The sequence below is a fragment of the Protopterus annectens genome, chromosome 1.part1 (genome assembly GCF_019279795.1).
Source record: "Protopterus annectens isolate FY-2018-M chromosome 1.part1, PAN1.0, whole genome shotgun sequence".
Taxonomy (NCBI): Eukaryota; Metazoa; Chordata; order Ceratodontiformes; family Protopteridae; genus Protopterus; species Protopterus annectens.
Genome location: NC_056726.1, coordinates 581,093,321 through 581,111,348, shown reverse-complemented (window position 1 = coordinate 581,111,348; position 18,028 = coordinate 581,093,321). Strand labels below are relative to the sequence as shown.

The 18,028-nt window shown below is 43.8% G+C and overlaps 1 protein-coding gene across 1 annotated transcript in view; it reads right to left on the bottom strand.

Moving 5' to 3' along the window:
- PAIP1 (poly(A) binding protein interacting protein 1) overlaps window positions 1-18,028 on the bottom strand; it is a 1,589,139-nt gene that overhangs the window by 917,006 nt on the left and 654,105 nt on the right. Inside the window, exon 6 of the mRNA XM_044076930.1 lies at window positions 1,099-1,224. Coding sequence (XP_043932865.1) covers window positions 1,099-1,224 — 126 coding nt within the window. The remainder of the gene's footprint in view (window positions 1-1,098; window positions 1,225-18,028) is intronic.

The following is an 18,028-nucleotide window of genomic DNA, read 5'->3' as shown; positions in this document are numbered from 1 at the left end:
AAAAAATACAAAAATAAATCTCATTTAGTAATCAACAGCAAACAAAATTAATTATATCACAGCAGAACCCATAATGTTCACGACCTTCCCATCACCTTTCACTACAGTGTGGAGGAAGCCATATTGCTTCAAAACTGCTGTCATCTAAAATTCCTGTTGAAATCAAAATGGGGGTCCAACTGGTAAGGCCTTAAAACTCCAACATCAGAGGTTATTAAACAATTTGGACATCACTCATCACTAGGAAAAAACAGTCCTCAAAATAACTTACACAAGGAACTGACAGCTTTAGTGGAAATGCCTTATATAACATCAAGGTTCAGAGGACTTGCACCTTTCGTGTGATATACACAGGACCTGCTAGAGAGAGAGGTATGTATCCCCAGAGACTACCCCGTCTATGGAACAAGCCTCCCCCCTCATCCATGTGACGCAGAGTTCCTCCCTAAACCAATTCAAGTGCAACTTGGACAATGGATAGGAAACCAGAAATTCATCCCTGGTTTGACACCTATGTCTCTAATAGACACAGGTAACTTGTAAATAGTTCATCTCCAAGGCCCATGCTTACACTTATCAAGGGTATTAGAACTTGTCAGAGATTTGGGATGCATGGGTATGCTTAAAAAGTTCCTTGTGGTCGTCAGCCTAGCGAACACCTATGAAACTATTCCACAGAAAAACTGCATGGCGGCAGAACATCACAGAATAAAAAATAACAGGAAAAAAGGGGGAAAATTATCACAAATTGTGAAACGATTATGGAAAAAGCACAGAAGAATTCACTGCAACAATAGTGGAGCCATGAAGGTATGAATGGCAATATATCACTTTAAAAGAAGCAACCTACCAAACAGGGATTAACTAAAATATGAAGAGTGCAAGCTGGGGTGCAGTAAACAGAATGAAGATTCCAAAGCCAAATCATTTTCCCTTGGAGTGGTTGGAATATATGGCTTGAAATTCTTCTGCTTATAGCTATGTTTATAAATCGTTTGGACAGAATGACGATTACCTAAGCAACTAACCACAGCAGTGCTGTACAAAATGCTCTAGCCTTCACATTTTACAGCTCTAAAAAGACAAATTAATTCTTACCTTAAGTAGTTTCACTGCACATATTACGTTACTGTCGAAAGGGTGGGAAAAAAGTGACTTCAGTAATTGTAGAAGTGCTATCTGCAAAATTTCCGCTCGTGTCATTTGATCTTTTGTCCCTTTGATCTGCAGATTAATAAAAACGTATTAAATCACACAGCTCTCTGAATATTCAGAAAATGAGACAATGTAACTATAAGCAATGCTTTTATTTTGTTTAAGATAAAAGTACTAGCAAGCAAGCAGCAATAAGCAATATAAACACATCCACACTACTCCTAAAATTTATTTTATTTATTTTACATTTGTTTATCAGGGGAAGTCTGACTGGGCAGGGCTGCCCATTTTCAGCAGAAGCCCGAGAAGAAAAGCTCCACAAAATATATCAACTTAAAAAAAACACATGTAGCAATTTAAAAAAGAAACTTTTAGAAAAGTAACATTCAAAACTGTCAGAGAACTTCACATGAGTATTAGCTGTAGAATTTTATTTTATTTATTTTACATTTGTTGACCAGGCTAGTCTAGCTGGATATATGTCCATTTTCAGTAGAGGCCCGGGGAGATAAGCTCCAACAGTCATTACAAGTTTAAATAGAGAATAGGTAATACAAGATTAAAATTTATAAACAGAGCTAGTTAATACACAAATACACAAATATGATAGGAGCAAAAACGAAAAGTATAATCATACGATGTTTTAAAATGAAAATAAAAATACAAAAAAAGGTGGGTTTTTTTTTTTCTTCTTCTTATTTTGGATTACAAAAGTCATTCAGTGTATATGTGATAGCATATATCTGCATAGATGTTATGTAGAGGGAGAGCTATCAGGATATAAGGAGAAGAGAAAGAACGAATCATGTAAGAAGAAAGGAGAGAGAGGAAGAAGGAAAGTTAATCTGGGTTGCTGCAGGAACAAAGCCAGTGTTTATTAAGATGCATTTTCAGTTGCTTTTTAAAAAGTGGCAGAAACGATAAAGATGAGATATCAGAGGGGAGTTTGTTCCACATTTTTCCAACAGAGTTGGAAAAGAGGGAGTCACCTGCAGAGTTTTTGGGTTTGGGAATATTAATCAGTAGTTTGTTAGAAGAACGTAGATGTTTCAGGTTATTGTATGCTGAAATGAGGTTAGAAAGTATTGGTATTTTAGTTGGGTAGTATAGAATCTTGTGAGCTATTAAGAGCTGTTGAAGTACAAGCTGGTTAGGAAGTTCAAGCCAACCTAGTTGTCTTAGGTTCAGGCAGTGGTGAGCTCTAAACGGGGATCCTGTAGAAAATCGAGCAATATTATAGTAAGATGTAGCTAGTTTCTTAAGGTTGTTTTTGGAGAGATTAGTGTAAAAGGGGGAGGCATATAGAAGAGTAGAAATTAGGTGAGATCTGGCTAATGTGGTCCTTGCTATGGGTGTAAGGAAGGGTTTGATTCTGTAAAGGGATCCTATTTTTTTAACTAATTTAATGTATTGTAAAAAGTTCAGAGTATGCTTGAAGTTGTTGTACATATCAAAATTATGATAAATTACTACTACGTACACAATATAATAGTGAGAAGAATAAAATCAGAATATGCAAACAATGCTGTACATAATGACATTACGTAGAACAATTACTTCAGACACAATTAAAAGGAATTAACGGAGTTTGAAGTTATAAACAGACACTATAACAAACACAGCTATAGTTCTAGGTAGTGAAGAGATATAGAAATATAGTGGTCTTGGATGAGTTAGCCAGGGTCAGAGCATGCACATATCCATGACTTGCAGAGAGTGGATTTTAGCTGACTTTTGAAGCCAAATTCATCTATCTGTATCTGTATTTCAAGTGGGAGGGAGTTCCAAATCTTTGCAATAGTATACATTAAAAAAGTTGAACTAAATCACAGCCTCATCCATTTTACTTCTGGCTCTGTACTACATCAGAAAAACACCAAACTATCCTATGCGTACGAAGCCTGCCATCCTTCCTGTGCATACGAAGAATGCCATCCTCCTGTGTACACAGCCTGCCGTCCTCCTGTGCCTACACAGCCTGCCGTCATCCTGTGCGTACACAGCCTGCCGTCCTCCTGTGCGTACACAGCCTGCTGTCCTCCATTCCCAAAAGCACCTGCAGCCCTTGTAAACTGTGACAGAAACATTTCTCCCAACAATTTCATGTAAATGCTGTCAGGTTTATTCTGCAGAAGTGTCTCAGTGCTCATAACGTATTTAACATTCCATGCAAAATACAGATTGGAAAAAAATCTCTTAACTATTGCTGCAAGATGCAAACAGCACTTTTTTTTCATTCTCTTGTTCCTGCCTAATGGCACCTTCTGCAACGGTCTAGTCTCTACTGAGCATGATAAAACAAATCTTTTGAGAAGTCCAGAAATATATTTAATCACTGAACACTGGGCTTGTTCAAAGGCATCAGCAACTACCACTTACGCACCTTTTACTTTATCAATACTGCACACATTAACTTATTCCAACTCTATACCTATCTGCCTTATTCTATGCTTTTGTGACCTCGTGTTCTGAAAAATATAGCTGCATTATACAAGCAGTATTACAAAAATGTGATCCTATTCACCAAAGCTTATTTTTATTCAGACCCACTTTCAAGCAAATGAAGGTATACAAGTGCAAGTGTACTGCCTGCACTGTGCATTTACCAAGGTCAGCTAAGGCACAGTTTATGTAGCACCAGAGTGGCACAAAGCCACAGTCAATTTTCCTGATTAGAAATTGGTAACTTACAGTTGAGCTTGAATGCAGTACTGACAAATGAAGTGATAAATGCATGCTACAACTACATACAGCTTAAAGCCAAAAGACCAAAAAGGGAACACTGGTGACTTACCCATACTGCTGTAAAAGTTTACCCACTTACAGCTACACTGCTGTCAGCAACACCCCTTACAAATGTATCATTTCCCTTTGGCCAGAAATACTGCTGCAGGACAACAAATGTATAGAATGCAAAGCAATTTTAAAGGCTAATACAGAAGATGGGCAGTTGCTTTCTCTGCGGAACTGATCTGTTTAAAGGCTGGGAAACTTGTTTGCAGAGTTTATGATCTCTGGATGGATGACAACTCTGCAGTGTCTAACATGTTCTAAAGCAGAGACCCTTGCAGAATGACTCAGATAGTACCACACAAGGTTTTATTAGAATTGTCATAACACAACTAGTGAAACTGCAGGTTACTATGATGAAATATAATAAGCTTGATTATGGGTGTCTTTGTATCCAAGTTGCTATGTACATTCAAGGCAAAGTACAGCTGTGTACACTTACCATAAATGTAGGTGTTAGAGTGTATTCACTGTTGCAGTCATCACACTTGGGTTATCTTCCTGCAGGTAGCCCTCAGTCGGCCCGAATACTAGAGTCTTGGGATTTCTGCGTCAGACGCGGTCGCCTCTTTCATGATGTCAGGTCATCGGGGGTATAAAACATGCAGCTGATGCCATTACATCAGTTTTTCATGCCCCAGATGTCAGGAGCCCCCAAAATAGGAAGCAATTACATGGTGTGGAACACCTCCAGTAAAAAGTAAATACCATAGCCATAAGATATGGCCAAAAAGAGGATAGATAGAAAGCATAAAGAAGTCAGGGGGCTGGTCAGGGGGCTGGAGGGAGGGTAACCAGGACTGCAACAGTGAATACACTCGAACATCTACATTTATGGTAAGTGTACAGAACTGTACTATGTTCTTCGTGTTTCACTGTTGCAGTCATCACACTTGGGTTGATTCCCAAAGCTGAGGAAGGGCGGAGGCAGTCAAGAAGTATTAGGGCTAGCTAGCAGGCCTTGTAAGACTGTTGTGGCAAATCCAGCTCTGGATTTAGAAAAGACGGGTAAGTGGTAATGCTTGGTGAAGGTGTGTACAGAACTCCAGGTTGCAGCTTCCATGATGTTCCTGGGTAGGGACTCCCCTGAGAAATGCTGTAGGGGTTGAAGTACCCCTACTTGAATGAGGTCTGATCCCCTGTGGGGTAGGTTTTCTGTGGTATTTGTAGCAGAAATGGATGCAGTGTGCTATCCATTTGGAAATGGTTTGCTTTGAAATGGCCTTGCCCTCTGCCTCTGTAGCAAAGCTGACTAGCAGCTGGTCAGATTTTCTGAAAGGCTTGGTCCTGTCAAGGTAGAACCTGAGCTGTATGTGCACGTCCAAGGAGTGCAGGAGCCATTCCCCTTTATTTTGAGAATTAGGGAAAAAGGTTGGTAAATTGATGGATTGGTTTAAAGCCACACTGGATACCACCTTGGGCATAAATGATGGGTTAGTCCTGAGGGAAACCCTGTCAGCATGGAAAGTAAATGAAGAGTTCCACAGCCATCAGTGCCTGTAACTCAGACACTCTTCTTGTTGAAGTGATGGCTAGAAGTAAGGCTGTTTTTCCAAGAGAGGGATTTTAACTCTGCTGTAGCAGCAGGCTCAAAATGGGGAAGTGTGAGCTTCTCTAGTACAAAGTCAAGGTCCCTGGCAGGGGAGGGAGCTCTCATCGGGGGGTCCTAAATTGTTAGCTCCTCTCAGGAACTGTTTGACCAGAGGTTGAGAAAACAGAGGTGGCTTAGTGTTGTAATGAGCTGAGATGGCCGAGGCATGAATCTTAACTGATGAGAAGGATAGGCCTTTGTGGAGCAGGTCTGCTAGGTAATCTAGGATTTGAGGTAAGGTGGGCACGTCTGCGTCTTTTCCTTGAGAGTGGCTCCAAGAACAGTATCTTTTCCACTTTTCTGAATAGGATTTTCTAGTACTAGGCCTTCTGGCCTCAAGGATGATGTCCAGCACCTGCTTGCTGAGGGATGCTGGTGGAGTATTCAGGGAATAAGCCAGGCTGAAAGGTTCAGGGTTTTCAGCTGAGGATGCAGAATCTGTCCCTCCTGCTGGGTCTGGTGCAATAAGAATTGTCCTTGGTCTGTCCTGTTTGATGTTGAGTACTACTTTTGAGAGGAGGAGCAGAGGGGGAAAGGCATAAATTGAGAGGTTTCCCATGTGAAGGATAGGGCATCCACTTTCCATGATTGGCTGTGGGGATTTCTGGAGCAACATTTGTTTAATTGATGGTATGTGGGGGGCAAAGAGGTCATCCTCTGGTGTCCCCCACCTGTGGATTAAAAGTTTGAATGAGTTGGGTTCCAGTTTCCACTCGTGTGGGTCCAGTAGATTTCTGCTTGTCGTCTGCCAGTGAATTTTGTTTGTCTGGCAAGAACTGAGCTTGCAGGTGCACTTGGTAGCTCAAGGCTGTGTTCCACAGGGCCATGGCTAAACTGCAGGGAGGTTAGGAAGGAGTTCCCCCCTGCTTGTTTAAGTACCACATAACAGTGGTGTTGTCTGTCTTTATCAAGAGTTGCCCTGGAATGATAAGGTATTTGAAGGCTGTCAGAGAATTCTGTACAACTAACATTTACTTTTGATTGATATGCAGGGGAATTTGCTCTGGGCTCCATTTGCCTTGAATGCATTTGCTTGCCATGTGAGCCCCCCATGCATAATCTGATGTGTCGGTTGTTAGGGTTTGGGCGGCGGGGGGTTGAGTGAAAGGGAGTCCCTTGTTGTGGCTGCAAGCCTCTGCCGAACAAAGGAACTCTGCCCTTAGACAAGGAATGACAGGAATCAGTGTTTCCAGGTCCTGAGAATGTTGACACCAGAGACTTTTTAAGTACCAATGAATTTTCCTCATATGCAGTCTTGCATAAGGAATTAGTAGAATACATGAGGCCATGAACCCTAGGGCTTGCAGTATTTTTCTTGCAGATAGCAGAGTTTTGGTGGCCATTAGTTTGGAGCAGTTTGTCAAATAAACCTGCTTCTCTGGAGTGAGGAATGCCATCTGGGAAGTTGTGTCCAAGCTTGTTCCCAGGAATACAATCTTTTGGCTGGGCACCAGATGAGATTTATTTTCGTTGATGGTGTACCCCAGAGAAGTTAGAAGTCTCTTTACAAATGCCAGGTGCTGAAGCAGCAATTCCTGACTGTTCGCCTGAATCAAGTAATCATCAAAGTATGGATAAATTTGAACATTTCTCTGCCTGCAGTATGCAATGGCTGGAGCCATGCACTTTGTGAATACCCTGGGCGAAGTAGAAAAGCCAAAGGGAAGTGCAGAAAAAGTACAGTTTTGTACCTACCATAAATGTAGATGTCCGAGAGGAATGCATCTGCAGTCTTTACAAATGGGTTGTCCTGTCGTCAGGCAGCCCTTCGGTCGGCCGGATTCCAAAGTCTGGGTCTGGCTTCGGCTGGTGTCGCACTTCACCCGACGTCGTTGCGGCAGTTCTTCGGGTATAAAGGCATCAGCCGACGCCATTTTCCTCAGTGTTTCTTGCCCCGGATGCCAGGTGCCCTCTTGGATGGCTAAATTTGGATAAATGCCAAAGTTTCCAAATAGTAGAGAGCAAACACACAAAATAAGCATGTATGTACATATATACAAACAAATACACCATAATAGATCCCCCCAAGCTAGCTGAAGATTGGCAAATACCCTAGGAGTACCTCAGAGGGGAAGGAGGGTGGGTAACCTGACTGCAGATGCATTCCTCTCGGACATCTACATTTATGGTAGGTACAAAACTGTACTATGTCCTTCAAGGATGCATCTGCAGTCTTTACAAATGGGTAGAATACCATAGCTAAACTAGGGAGGAGGAAATGAGAAGAGATTATGGTGTAGTTAGGATCCCTTGCAAAACAGCAGTGGCAAAGCCAGCACGGGATCTAGAGTATAGAGGTAAGTTATAATGCTTGGCAAATGTATGCACGGAGGTCCAAGTAGCAGCCTCTATAATGTCCTTGGTAGCCACTCCTCGTAAGAAGGCTGTGGTAGTGGCTGTAGCCCTTGTGGAGTGAGGCCTGATGTTCTCTGGAATTTTCTTTCCATGGTAGGAGTAACAAAATCTAATGCAATTTCCTATCCATTTGGAGATTGTCTGTTTAGAAATTGGTTTTCCTTCCTTTCCTGTTGCATATGCTACCAGAAGCTGGTCAGTTTTTCTATTGTTTTTTGTCCTGTCCAGGTAGTAGCGTAATTGTCTGTGTACATCCAAGGTATGTAAGAGCCTTTCTCCCCTGTTCTGTGGGTTGGGGAGAATGTAGGAAGGTGGATAGCCTGATTTAAAGAGACTCTGGATACCACCTTAGGCATAAATGTAGGGTTTGTTCTCATGGATACTCTATCTTGATGGAAGATCAGGAAGGGTTGCACTGCCATTAATGCCTGTAGTTCAGAGACCCTTCTTGCTGAAGTTATTGCCAGCAGGAAAGCAGTCTTCCAGGATAGGTATTGTAGTTCTGCTGTTGCTGCTGGTTCGAAGGCAGGAAAAGTCAGTTTTTCTAGCACAAAGTTCAAGTTCCATGCTGGCAATGGAGGTTTCCTGGGAGGTTTTACACTTTAATTTCCTCTCATAAACCGTCTGAGCAGTGGATGAGAAGACAGGAGGATCCAAGCTGTATTCTGCTGAAATAGCTGATGCATGTATCTTGATGGAAGAATAGGACAGGCCTGTATGGTAGAGCTCCGCCAAGTACTCCAGGATGTTGGCTATGTTCACCAGTGTCACATCTTGCCCCTTTGCAGTACTCCAGATGAGATATCTTTTCCATTTTGCTGCATAATTCTTTCTTGTTGAAGGTCTACGAGCCTCCAGGATTACGTCTTTAACCCTTTGGGATAAATTTGGGTTAATTGCTGTTATGTAATGTTCCAGGCAGTTAGCTGCAGAGTTTTTAGGTTTGGATGCAGAATGTTGTAGTTGTTCTGTGTTAGCAGTAATGGGATCAGGGGCAGTGTCCATATTTGTTCCCGGGACATGCTCCGCAGCAGTGGATACCAATGTTGTCTTGGCCAGTTTGGGGCTATCAGAATGATCCTCGGACGTTCCTCTTTGATCTTCAGAAGCACCTTGTGCATCAAAGGAAGTGGTGGAAAGTATGCTGTCAGGCTTTTCCAACTGAAAGAGAGGGAGTCCACCTTCCAAGCAAGTGGGTGGTAAGTCCTTGTGCAGAATTTCTTAAACTGGTGATTGGAAGGGGATGCAAACAAGTCTATTTGTGGTAATCCCCATTTTCTTGTGATGGTGTTGAAGATGTCCGGATGTAGCATCCATTCGTGAGCATCTGTTGTAGTTCTGCTTAATATGTCTGCTAGAATGTTTTCCTTCCCTGGTACATAAATTGCCTGTAACTGAATGTTGTAGCTCAGAGCCACATCCCATAAGTCCAGTGCCAGCCGGCATTGAGGGTATGAGTGTGTGCCTCCCTGTTTGTTGATGTACCACATAACTGTGGTGTTGTCTGTCCTTATCATCAACTGGCCTTCTTGGAGAAAGGGTCTGAATGCCTGGATTGCCAATTTTACTGCCATCATTTCTTTTAGATTTATGTGCAGATGCAGCTGTTCTTGAGTCCATAGGCCTTGAATGCACTTGTCCAGCATGTGTGCCCCCCAACCGAGGTCTGAGGCATCTGTCGTGATGGTTTGTCTTGGTTGGCTTTTGCAGAAGGGCAATCCTGTGTTTGATTGGCAGGCCTGGGCCCACCATAGGAACTCCTGTTTCAGGCATGGGATCATTGGAATTTTCGTTTCTAGGCTGTGCTTGTGCTGGGACCATAAGTTCTTTAGGTACCACTGTAGCTTTCTCATATGCAGCCTGGCATGAGGGACCAGTATTATGCAGGATGCCATGAAGCCTAGAGCTTGCAGCACTTTTCTTGCAGTAAGATTGTTCTGCTTTGTTAATGCCAAGAAGTAGAGAGGAAGTTGCTCTTTCTTTTCTGCAGTTAGGAAGGCCATTTGTTTTGATGTGTCCAGTTCTGCACCCAGAAAGGTTATTCTTTGGGATGGAATCAGCTTTGACGTTTTTGTATTGACTGTGTATCCCAGGGCTTGCAGCAAGAAGATGACTCTTTGTAAGTCTTCTGTTAGCTTGTTTTGTTGTCCGCTTGTATCAGGCAGTCGCCCAGGTAGGGATAGATTTGAATCCCGTGAAGTCTGCAATGAGCGATTACTGATGCCAGGCATTTCGTGAACACTCTGGGCGCAGTAGATAAGCCAAAGGGCAATGCTGAGAATTGATAATGCTCTGATCCTGCAAGAAATCTGAGGTATCTTCTGCAAATTGGTCTTATGGGGACGTGCAGGTATGCCTCCTTGAGATCTAGAGTTACCAGCCAAGACTCCTTGCCCAGCATGGGAAGAAGCTGCTGTAGGGTCAACATTTTGAATTTTGGAACAATGAGGAATGTGTTTAAAGCGGACAGGTCTAGAATAGGCCTCCATTTGTTTTCTTTTCTTGGTACCAGGAAGAGTCTGGAGTAAAATCCCTTTCCTTGCTCCATAGATGGTACCTTTTCCACAGCTCTCATTCTTAATAATTGAGATATTTGCTTTAGAGCTTCTGTCCTTTGAGTAGGTGGAAGGTTTGGCATTCCTCTTTTTTCTGGTAGAGTATGGAAATGGAACCTGTAACCTTGGTCTATAGTTTGCAAAATCCATTTTTCTCTTGTAACGCAGTGCCAGTTTCTTGAGAATAAGGTTAGCTTTCCACCTAAGGGTGCTTCTAGTTGTTCCCTGGTAGGCGGTGCCACCGCCAAGTCACTGTGATTGAGTTGTTGTAGTGGTGGTGGCTGTATCCGTGCCTCGTTGGTTGTTACCCTTCCACTGGCGACCCCTATAGGCACCCCTGGATTGGTAGGCACCCCTGGATTGGTTTCTGCCTCTAGAGCGCCTATTCCTGCCCCTTTGTGCCTTAGAGGATTCCGGAAAGGACCAATTCTTGGAGGCCCAGTTCCTGCTAAATCTTGGAGGTTGAACTTGTAAGAAATCTTTCACTGTTTGCACAGATTTTGCTTTCTCTTCCATCTTTTTTAGTACCTGCTGAGCAGGGGAACCAAATAAATTGACCTTGTCCATAGGTGCATCCAAAAGCTTAGATTTGACATGGTCTGGTAGTGCCTGTTCTTTCAACCATGCATGTCTCCTGATAACTGTGCCAGTCATGGCTGATCTAAAGGAAGCCTCCAGTGCATCATAGCCACATTTTAAAGAATGGTTACTAACCTGCTGTATGTTATGTACCATTTCTTGAACATACTTTTTATCTAAAGATTCTTCAGAGGACAGCTTTTAGTCAACTGGTCAAGCATAAACTCTTGATATTGAATCATATGAAATTGGCAGTTCAAAGCTCTAGCTGACAAAGTAGCAGAGGTGTAAACTGTTTTACCCCATCTCTAAGGACCTGGATTCCCTTTCAGAGGGGAGGGGGTTTTTAGAAGTAGTAGCGGCTACAGCTTTAGGACCCTGGGAGATAGTCTCTGGATCTGCAAAATGAGCCTTATATAAGTGGTGATGAGTGTCCGGGACCCTGTAGTACCTATCGGGCTTAGCAGGAGCCGGAGGTAAAGAATCAGGAGCAGTGCAAGCATCATTAAATGCATCATCAACAACAGGAAGAACTGGAGGTATAGCTAAAGGCCTATGCTGTGGCAAATGTAGAAAGGTCCTAAGCCTTTTTCTAGAGTCTGAGAAATCTTGGCCCTGCCACTGAAATTGTTCCCTCATAGCATGCAAGGTTTCCCCAAAGGAAAATTCCTCAGGAGGAGAGGCTGAAGGGATGGACTCCTCAGCATCAGAATCTTGGTAAGGGGAATAAGAAGCCTCAGGAGGGTCTGTATGTTCTGAGTCATCAGAGGAATCATCAGTGGATACTGGCTCAGGGGGCTCTGCTCTAGGCCTTTTTTCTGGAGGAGGAAGAGAGGCCCTGTCTGGATGAGGCTGGGCTCCACGAATTAAAGAGATGAGATCCTCAGCCAAAGAAAGCATGTGTGAGCTGGAGCTGGGCCTGTGAGAAGGGGGCTTGGCAGGCACAGGTTTTGATGCTTTGGCTGCTTTAGCCCTGGCAAAGGCCTTAATAGACATAGCTGGAGGAGGCCTAGTAGCTCCACGTGCAGGGGTTGAAACATCCAGGGGAATGGTGTCTGATAAATCCTGTGAAACCACAACAGCAGGTTGGATTTCAGAAGCCGTTTCTACCAGGATAGAAGAGGCCTCGGTAGAAGGCATGATATCGGCTGAAGAAAGAACCGCTTGCTCGGTTTCGGCCGAAACCGAGACACTCGTGGTTTGCTTAACCGCGGTTTCGGCCGAAACCGCTGACCGCGAAAGTGTCGGTCCTTTTCTTGCTTTTGGTAATTTGCATAGTCGGAGGATCCGACGGCATAATGTAGGCAAAATCGGAGCCGAAAATCTGTTCAGCAAAGTCCGACCAACGTCTAAGCGTCCGGCCGGTTAAAAGAAGCACAGGCTAGACAAGCTGCTACGTGGTCTGGGCCTAAACAATGTATACAATAGGAGTGGAAATCTTTATGAGGTATTTGTTTCACAAGATAAACAGTTATTAACTTTCTCTGACATCGGCTGAGGCAAGAAAGAGTCCTCAACGGGTACTTAGCTTTATAGAAGTCTTCAAGTAGTATTCGGTAGTAGAAATCTCTGGATCTGACCGACCGGCACTTGCGAACAGCTTCTGCTTCGGGCGCCACGCGGCAAGAAAGACTGAGGAAAATGGCATCGGCTGATGCCTTTATACCCGAAGAACTGCCGCAATGACGTCGGGTGAAGTGCGACACCAGCCGAGGTCAGACCCAGACTTTGGAATCCGGCCGACCGAAGGGCTGCCTGACGACAGGACAACCCATTTGTAAAGACTGCAGATGCATCCTTGAAGGACATCGTAGATATTTCCTGCAAGATTCCTTTATGGGGATGTGCAGATAAGCTTCTTTTAAGTCTAGGGTCACTAGCCAGGAGTCCTTGGCTAGCATAGGAAGCACCTGTTGTAGTGTAAGTATTTTGAGTTTTGGGACCACCAGGAAGGTGTTGAGAATGGACAGATCCAGGACAGGATGCCAAAACCCCTTTTTCTGGGCACCAAGAACAGTCTGGAGTACAAACTCTGTCCCCTTTGCTCTGTTGGAACAGGTTGAATAGTCCTGATACAGAGAAGAGAAAGTACTTGCTTTTGAGCCTCTGCCCACTGATTTGGAGGAAGGTCTGGCAACCCGCTTGGGGTTGGCAGTGAGTGGAAGTAGAATCCATCTCCCTGGGATACAATATTTAAGACCCATCCGTCCTGGGTAATGTACATCCAGTTTTTTGCATGCAGGGTGAGTTTTCCTCCTAGGGGTGCAAGAACTTTGGCATGGCTGGGAAGGATGACAGACAAGTCATTGCGAACTTTTGCCATAGGTGGGTAGCTTACCACTCCCTCTTTTTGAGGGAGCACTCCATTGTTTAGATCTCTGCATACCCTGAGACTGTAGTCTTGGTGGTCTGTTCCCCCTGGGTTTGGGCTGAGAAGGTCTGGGAGGGACTGGAAAGGACCAGTTTTTAGAAGGCCAATGCCTACTGAATCTAGGTGGCTGTACCTGTAAGAAATCTTTAACAGTTTGCATAGATTTAGCTTTTTCTTCCATCTTTTTAAGAACAACTTCTGCTTTTGTGCCAAACAAACTTTCCTAGTTTAATGGAGCATCTAGTAATTTTGCTTTGACATGGTCTGGCAATATTTGTTCCTTCAGCCAAGCATGCCTTCTCATTACAGACCCAGTGACAGCAGCCCTGCAAGATGCTTCTAAGGCATCAAAACCACACTGCAAATGCATTAATTCTTGTAAATCTTTATTTTCTGCACAATCTGGAATCAACAATGTTTTTTGTTTAATTAGTTCCATAATATGCTGCTGGTACTTCAACATGTGAAACTGGCAATTTAAAGCCATAATGGCAAGAGCTGCAGAGGTATATACCCTTCTTACCAAATCTGTCCAAACCTCTAGAATCAGTGTCCGAAGAGGTAGGGTTTTTGGCTATAGTAGCCTTAATACCTTTAGGTCCCTGGGAAATGGTCTCTGGACCCACAGTGAGATTCTTAAAGAGAAATTTGTGAGAATCAGGTAATCTGTAGTACCTGTCAGGCTTTCCAGGAGCTGGTGGTAAAGTATCAGGGGTAAGACTGGATTCCATGAAGACATCATCTACAATATCCAGGACAGGAGGTATAGCTAGAGGCCTGTGCTGAGGCAAGTCTAAAAATTCTCGGAGTCTCTTTTTGGACTGTGGGTAGTCCTGGCATTCCCAGCGGAAATGCTTTCTTAAGGTATGCAAGGTTTCACCAAAAGAAAAAAAACCTCTGGAGGGGAGGCAGAGGGAATGGAATCCTCTGCATCTGAATCCACATAGGTAGATAAGGGAATGTCCTGGTAATCAAAGGGATCACAGTCATCGGACTCGTGGTCTGTAGTATCAGAAGGAAAATCAGTTCTTTGTCATTTAGAAGGGAAAGGCTGGCTTCCCCCTAATTAAAGTTATAAGGTCTTCAGCCATTCTAAGCATTTGTTTCTGTGACATGGGAGCTTGAGCATGCGCTTTGGTCGTCTGTTTTCTCGGCACAATGCGAACTCTGGGCCTGAGAAAAGTACAGTTGTGTATACCTACCATAAATGTAGATGTTCGAGTGTCTTCACTGTTGCAGTCATAACTGTTGGGTACTCCTGCCGGCAGGCATCCCGAGGTTGGCCAGAATATCAAAGTCTGGGTCCGGCGTCGGCTGTTTCAGCTAGAACCCTAACGTCAGAGCGTATGGGTATAAGGCTGACAGCAGACGCCATCTTCTCCAGCCTTTCTTGCCCTTGATGTCAGAAGCCCCCATAAAACCAAAAGGTGTCCCAACGGAAACACACATACACCAGAAAGGTAGTGGAAAGGAAAACACAGTAAGCAAATAGAAACAAGAGTGGTCTGGAGGGAGGGAAACGCCGACTGCAACAGTGAAGACACTCGAACATCTACATTTATGGTAGGTATACACAACTGTACTATGTTCTTCATGTTTCACTGTTGCAGTTATAACTGTAGGGTAGAATCCCAAAGCTGAGAATACGGGAGGAGGTTATGAAGAAGAAGGAGCAGCTAGAAGACCCTGCAAAACAGCAGAGGCAAAGCCTGCCCTATACTTAGAGTACAAAGGGAGGTTATAGTGCTTGGAAAAAGTATGCACCGAGCTCCAAGTGGCAGCCTCCAGAATGTCCTTGGTAGGAACTCCTCTGAGAAAGGCTGCTGAAGTGGCAGCTGCCCTAGCAGAATGAGTCCTGACGGTACCTGGAATTTGTTTCCCATGAAGAGAGTAACAATATCTTATACCATGAGCAATCCATTTGGAAATAGTTTGCTTAGAAATGGCTTTACCAAGAGTACTGGAAGCAAAAGAAATAAGCAATTGATCTGATTTTCTGAAACTTTTAGTTTTGTCCAGGTAAAAACGTAGCTGCCTGTGTACGTCTAATGAATGTAAGATCCTTTCCCCCCTATTTTGGGGTTTAGGAAAAAAGGTAGGAAGGTGAATAGTCTGATTTAGAGCCACTCTCGAGACTACCTTAGGCATAAATGTAGGATTGGTCCTCAAGGAAACTCTGTCCTGATGGAAGATGAGGTATGGTTCCACGGCCATGAGGGCTTGAAGCTCAGACACCCTTCTGGCAGAAGTCAAGGCCAACAGGATAGCTGTCTTCCAAGGTAAGAACTTAATGTCCGCAGAGGAAGCAGGCTCAAAAGGAGGCAAACTAAGCTTTTCCAAAACATAATTGAGATCCCAAGGAGGGACAGGAGGAGTTCTAGGGGGTTTTAAATTCTTAGCTCCTCTCAGAAATTGTCTGACCAACTGGTGGGAAAAAATGGGAGGATCACAATTGAAATGTGCCGAAATAGCAGAAGCATGAATTTTAATGGAAGAAAATGAAAGACCTTTAATCAAAAGGTCTGAGAGATAAAGTAAGATAGATGAGATATCTGGTATTAAAGGATCAGAGCCACGATCCTGCATCCAAATACAAAATCTTTTCCATTTAGAAGCATAAGATTTCCTAGTACTAGGACGCCTGGGTTCCAAAAGAACATCCAGAACTTGTTTAGGAAGAGAAGAAGGGATCAATTGCCTTTGATGAGCCAAGCTGCCAGACAGAGAGTCTTGATTTGAGAGTGAAATACCTGACCCTGATGCTGGGACAGTAGAGAATGGGTCAGAGGAAGATTCCAAGGAGGTACCAAGGAAAGATGCAGTAGAGTAGGGTACCAAAACTGACGACGCCAATTTGGAGCTATCAAAATGATTAGTCTGGGTTTGTCCAACTTTATCTTTAGCAATACCCGAGGCAGAAGAGGAAGGGGGGGGGGGAGGCATATCCCGAAAGATTCCTCCAACTGAATGACAGGGCGTCCACTTTCCAAGCTGTCTTGTGGAAGGACCTTGTGCAAAAGAGAGGCAACTGATGGTTGAGATGAGATGCAAATAGATCTACCTGAGGACAGCCCCAAACTGCCGTGATCTTGCTGAATAAGTTGGGGTCCAACATCCATTCGTGAGGATCCAAAATGTTTCTGCTTAGGCTGTCTGCTAAGAGATTTTGTTTTCCTGGAATGAACTGTGCCTGAATATCCAGATTCAACTTTAGGGCTGTATCCCATAAGGTCATAGCAAGTCTGCAAAGGGGATAAGAGTGAGAGCCCCCTTGCTTGTTTATGTACCACATGACTGTGGTGTTGTCTGTTCGGATTAGCAGAGGTCCTGGCTTCAAAAGGGTCTGGAAGGCTAGAAGAGCATTTTGGACTGCTAACATTTCTTTCAAGTTGATGTGCCATAGAAGGTGTTGTGTTTGTTTGTCCAAGAACCCTGTTGGCATTTGTCTAGAAAACGAGCTCCCCATGCATAATCCGAGGCGTCCGTGGTTATGGTCTGAGTAGGTTGAGGCAGACGAAAGGGCTTGCCTTCGTTCAAAACACACGCCCTGGACCACCAAAGGAATTCCTTCTGGAGGCAGGGAATCAATGGTATCATTGTATCCGGACTGTGGCAATGTTAAGACTATACACTCTTTAGGTACCATTGAAGTTTCCTCATGTGAAGCCTCGCATTTGGAATCAACAGGATGCAAGAGGCCATGTAGCCCAGAGCCTGCAGGAATTTCCTTGCAGTGAGCTGAGTTAATGCTGCCAAGGTCTTGAAGATTGAAGCCAGCTGTATCTGTTTTTCTGGAGTGAGGAAGGCTTTCTGTAAACTTGTGTCCAAAAGAGCTCCCAAGAAGATCATTTGTTGAGACGGAATCAAATGTGACTTTTTTATGTTCACTGGGAATCCCAGTAGTAGGAGAAGACGTTGAACAAAATGCAGATGTTGAAGTAGAAGGTCTTTGCTGTCTGCCTGAATTAGACAGTCGTCCAGATAGGGGTAAATCTGAATCCCCTGAAGTCTGCAATAAGCTACTACTGGAGCCAGGCATTTGGTAAAAACTCTGGGCGCAGTAGATAAGCCAAATGGCAGTACAGTGAATTGGAAGTGTCTCGAGCCTGCCTTGAATCTGAGGTACTTTCTGCAATGTTGCCTTATGGGGATGTGTAAGTAAGCCTCTTTTAAGTCCAATGTTACCATCCAAGAATCTTGTGCGAGCATTGGAAGAAGTTGTTGAAGTGTAAGCATCTTGAATTTTGGAATTTCCAAAAAGGTGTTTAATATAGAGAGGTCCAGAATAGGTCTCCAGGAGTTTTATTTTCTTGGGACCAGAAAAAGTCTTGAATAAAAACCTTTCCCCACCTCTAGAGGTGGAACAGGTTCTATGGCCCTTAAGGCTAATAAGGCGTCCACTTGATTTAAGGCCTCTGTCCATTGATGTTTTGGCAGATCTGGCCAGCCTGAAGGCCTTGGCAGAGTGTGAAAGTGGAATCTGTAACCTTTCAAAATCATGTCTAACACCCATTTGTCCTGGGTAATGTGAGTCCAATTCTGGTAAAAAAGAGAAAGTTTTCCTCCGAGAGGGGCATCCAGGGAAGGAGGACCTGAAGCCCAACAGAGGGAGTCATTGAGTCTGTTTTCTTT